At 64.3% G+C, this 4,687-nt stretch overlaps 1 protein-coding gene across 1 annotated transcript in view; it reads right to left on the reverse strand.

The window, feature by feature from the left end:
* Nucleotides 1–292: 292 nt before the first annotated feature.
* EVC2 (Ellis van Creveld syndrome 2) overlaps nucleotides 293–4,687 on the reverse strand; it is a 47,602-nt gene continuing 43,207 nt past the window's right edge. The window contains exon 18 of the mRNA XM_012724046.1: nucleotides 293–704. Coding sequence (XP_012579500.1) covers nucleotides 486–704 — 219 coding nt within the window. The 3' untranslated portion in view covers nucleotides 293–485. The remainder of the gene's footprint in view (nucleotides 705–4,687) is intronic.

Here is a 4,687-nt window from a genome sequence, read left to right on the forward strand (position 1 = left end):
AGTGGGCACACGGGGAGGCCCGGGAAGTGGGTACACGGGGAGGCCCAGAAGTGGGCACATGGGGAGGCCCGGGAAGTGGGCACACGGGGAGGCCCAGAAGTGGGCACACGGGGAGGCCCGGGAAATGGGCACACGGGGAGGCCCGGGAAGTGGGCACACGGGGAGGCCCGGGAAGTGAGCACACGGGGAGGCCCGGGAAGTGGGCACACGGGGAGGCCTGGGAAGTGGGCACACGGGGAGGCCTGGGAAGTGGGCACATGGGGAGGCCCAGAAGTGGGCACACGGGGAGGCCCGGGAAGTGGGCACACGGGGAGGCCCGGGAAGTGGGCACACGGAGAGGCCCAGAAGTGGGCACAAGGGGAGGCCTGGGAAGTGGGCACACGGGGAGGCCCAGAAGTGGGCACACGGAGAGGCCCGGGAAGTGGGCACACGGAGAGGCTCGGGAAGTGGGCACACGGAGAGGCCAGCCCCCGCGCATGGGTCACTTACCCCTGCTGGTACTGCCTCAGGCACCTCTGTGCCAGGCTCAGGGCCCGCTGCAGGACCGCGGACACCTGCCCGTCTGAGTCCCCGGCGTCAGGCTCGGTCAGCAGCTGGGACCCATCGCCTGCCCACTGCTGCCCGCTGTGTGGGGCCTGCAGCCGCCAGGCCGCCTCCTGGTGTGCCAGCTTGTCCTCCAGCTTCCTCTCCAGCTCCTGGAGCTCCTGCGTGCGAAGGGGCAAGAGAACCCGGCCAGCCAGCGTCGGACGCCGGCACCGTCTGCTCCCGCTCCGGCCCAGGCAGCCCCGCCACGGCCACATGGAGGCTCCCAACAGAACGTCTGGGGGTACCCCGGGAGCCAGGCCACAGGATGGGGTTGGGGGGAGGCTGGCACCCCACCTGCCAGTGTCCCCAGATGGCTGGGGTGGCATTTTCCCTTCAAGCTCCAGGAGCCCTGGTTAGGAATGGAAAGGAGGGGACCCATGTCCGGGAGATCAGAAGCTGCCCCCCAACCTTGACCGCACCCTGTCCGTCCACCTGCCACTGAGCACCGGGGGGCCCGAGACTCGTTCTGGAGCTGTCCCAACACCACCCCCCTGCCAGGTTCAAGTGGGGGGCAGCAGCGGGCAGCCCCAGCGGCTGTTCATAGAAGGGCCTCACTGGGCCACCGGGCCACCCCCATCAGGCATCTTTGCGTGAGCTAGTTTGGTCTCCACAGAACAGCAAAGGCAGGAAGGGCGCGTCACAGTGAGGCAGGCCGAGTGGGCAGGGAGGCCAAGGGCCCCGCCGTGGACGGTGGGGACAGTGGCGGCACAGGCAGCTGGGCCACGCGGCTGCCCCGAGGGGCCCACCCAACCGGACGTGTCCACCCTGGCTGGCCACGGCTCAGCCGTGCTCGCCACGGTCCCGTTCCACGCCGCCAGTCTCAGCTCTCGTCAGGCGCGGGGCGCACCGGCTCCCTGGGCCTCTCCCCACCCCTCTCATTCCACCCTTTCAGTTCTCCCGAGAGCTTCACGGCTTGCAGGTCCGTTCCGCACGGGGAGGTGTTTTCCTGTAGTTCAGACTGCAAAACCCACCTGCTATCCAGAGCAAGACACCAGGCCTGCTTCCCTCCAGAGGCACCCCGAAGCGCAAGCGCGTCCGTGTGGCCTCCCCACACGGTGGGTCGCCCGACCACGGCCGGCCGCCCCGGGCTCAGGCCACGGCAGCGCTCGGCCCCGCCCACGGACGGCCTGCCGCCCCGGGAACTCGGGCGCCCTCTGTGCCAGTGCCCGGCCCGGGGGCTGCCTGGGCTCGGGGAGATTCCACAGCGGTCTCCTCCATTGTTCGTGGTCTGAGGAGTTTCATGATCTCGGCCGGGCAGTCAGGGCACCGCGAGGCCCTGCGGAGGTCCCGTCCTCCTCCCCCGCCCATGGGGTCCGTCACGCACGGGCTCGCGTTAGCAGCCTGTGCTGAGGCCAGCGGGTCGCGGTGCGCGGACCTGTGCCGGCGGGGGCGCGGTGAGGGCGCCCCCAATGCCGTTGTCCCGTGTCCCCAGAGCGCCACGCTGGCCGCGCGCTCCCCCAGCAACTGCCCACCGCCGTGGCCAGGTTCCCTGCGCCCCGACACGAGCTGAAGGGTGTTCTCTATTTTCAGTTATGAGGAGTCGCTTGTCTCAAAGACTGGGAGAATCCGGGCCTCGTGCGCGTGAGCACAGGCGAGGCTGGGGGGTGTGACACGCGCATGGCCACTGGCCACGGTGTGCTTGTGGGCACGTGTCGGCCTGTGTGTGAGGCTCCCTCAGCGATCCGCAGCGGCTGTAGAATTTCCTGGCTTTCTGCGTTAATTCTGGCGCTTTATAGCTTTCTGAATTTTCTATCTCATTTCACCTTTAATGGTGAATTTAAATTCACCATATAAAACTGAATTTTGATTGCTGAAAAATCCCGTGCAACCATCACGCCGCTCTTTACAGTTCCGATGTTCTGGTCTCTCACCATCTTTCCAGTGATTAACATCAGAGACTTGTCAGTTGTATTCGACTTTCTTTTAACACAACGGAACTTTTCATGTTTTTAGTTCTCTTCACGGTGGTTTTGTGGTTAACTATGCCCTTTTTCTTTCTTCGCTTCTGCCTCTAACTTCCTCTGTGCTCTCAACCGTGAGTCCTTCTTTTCTAACCTGAGTGGCGGCACAAATTTCCCTCTAAAACTTGAATTTGCCGAACCCCGCAGATTTCAGTAATCGAAATTCCATGGCTTCTCTGTCCCTAGTTTTCTGTTATGATTTCTTTGAGCCACGAAATGTTTTCAGACAAAACACATAAACTTTGTGATCATCTTTTAATAAGCTAACGTAAGGCTAGTTGCTCTTTTCCCAAACGGCGTAAAGCGGACGTCACAGGTGAATGGTCTTCACCTGCCCCGTGCCAGAAGCCCACGCAGCTGTGGCGGCCAGCGTGGCCCGGCCTGCGTGGCCCGGCCTGTGTGGCCCGGCCAGCGTGGCCCAGCCTGCGTGGCACACCGGGCTGTCATGCCGCATCTGATCAGCCGCTTGGCTGCCAACGGGTGCGCCCATTTCCCCACTGGGCTGAGGGGTCCGCCTGCCTGTCCTGTTGTGCAAATGCCATCCATTTTCGTTCTTCATTCCCGTATGCAAATTTAGAACTGTTCTGCACGGCACTTTTAACTCATTTTGCCACCATCTTTAATTTCTGTGACAACGTCGGCCATGATTTCATATTCCACATTAGTAATTCAGACTCTACCGTCTTCTGGGACTTTAATCTTTTATGTTTCTCTTGCAAAGACGTCACCTTGTGTTGTTTCTCTCTGTGCTCGGGCTTTCTAATTTTAATCGGGACGCCTAATTGGTTGAACGTTATCTGTGGGAGTCCTGAGGCGCCAGATTGGGGATATTTTTCTCTGGGGAGGACTTGCTTTGCTTGGGCCAGAGAGAGACCCGAGCGGCCCAGCCGCCTGCACCTGCCACGGCGCCGCTCCGGCCTTCCCCCCGCCCTGCCGTGGGCGCCCGCGGCTGTGGGTGCGAGGCAGACCCCACGTGCTGCTGACCTTTTCCTGGGGCGCCTGCTGACAGCATGTGGCACCCCTCCCCGTGGTGCCACACCCCCAAGAGGTCCACAGCCCCTCTCCCAGCCCCCCACGCTCACCCCCAAACCCAGGCCCAACCTCAGCACTGCCCTGGACCCCACCTCCGGGACTCCTGGCCCCCGAGGATGTCCTGTCTTCTCCCGGGAGCTCACAGGTCCTCGGAGGATGCTGGATCCCCCTCCACCCCGTGAGTGACAGCGCCCCGGCACCCCTCAGGAGCCAAGGCCACTCTCGCCCTTTGAGGAAGCGGCAGGCGCCCGCCCCCTGCGAGGTCCTAACAGCCAAGCGGGTGGCAGCGGAAGGCGGGCCACACTGCTGGCCGCCGGCACGCACCGGCCACGGGCACCCGCGGAGAGCTTGACCCCCGCTGCCCACAGGTGAGAATGGAGCCCACTTCCCAGCGGGCTGCACGGGCACTGGCGTGAGGTACAACGAGCAAGACGGCGCCCTGTCCTGAGGCGCGGCAGTGGCCACCTTAGGACACGCGCCTGAGAGCCTCGTGCCGAGAGGGAAGCAGGCCCGCGCGGCAGGCCGGCTCCCGCCCTGCGCCACACGCCAGCACCCTAACTGCAGCCGTGCTGGAGGTCCCGGGCCTCCCCCCGGGGGCCTGCCAGGCTTCCCACGGGGCTCCCCAGGCTCTGGGTGATGGCCGCAGCGTTCACCCCTTAAAAAAGCACGTAGGAACAACGCCAGTCACTTCAACTATGAAAGTCAGAAAGCCGGTGTCCGGGCCCTGCCGCCTCGGCTCAGCCGCTGGCCTCCAAGGCACCAGACTCAGCGGCTGGCACGGCCCCAGCGCCAGAGGTGCCGACGTGCCAAGCCTTCAGGGGCCTGACCGCAGGGCAGCGGCAAGCGCACCCCCGGGCCAAGCTGCAGTGCCCCACCTGAGTCACTCATCCTGAGGCACGGGCAGCACAGGTGAGCGGCACAGGTGAGCGGCACAGGTGAGTGGCATAGGCAGCACAGGTGAGCGGCACAGGTGAGTGGCATAGGCAGCACAGGTGAGCGGCACAGGCAAGACAGACAGGTGAGCGGCACAGGTAGGACAGGTGAGCAGCACAGGTGAGCGGCACAGGCAAGACAAACAGGTGAGCGGCACAGGTAGGACAGGTGAGCAG

Source organism: Condylura cristata, unplaced genomic scaffold (genome assembly GCF_000260355.1).
Source record: "Condylura cristata isolate star-nosed mole 26May11 unplaced genomic scaffold, ConCri1.0 scaffold00012, whole genome shotgun sequence".
Lineage (NCBI taxonomy): Eukaryota > Metazoa > Chordata > Mammalia > Eulipotyphla > Talpidae > Condylura > Condylura cristata.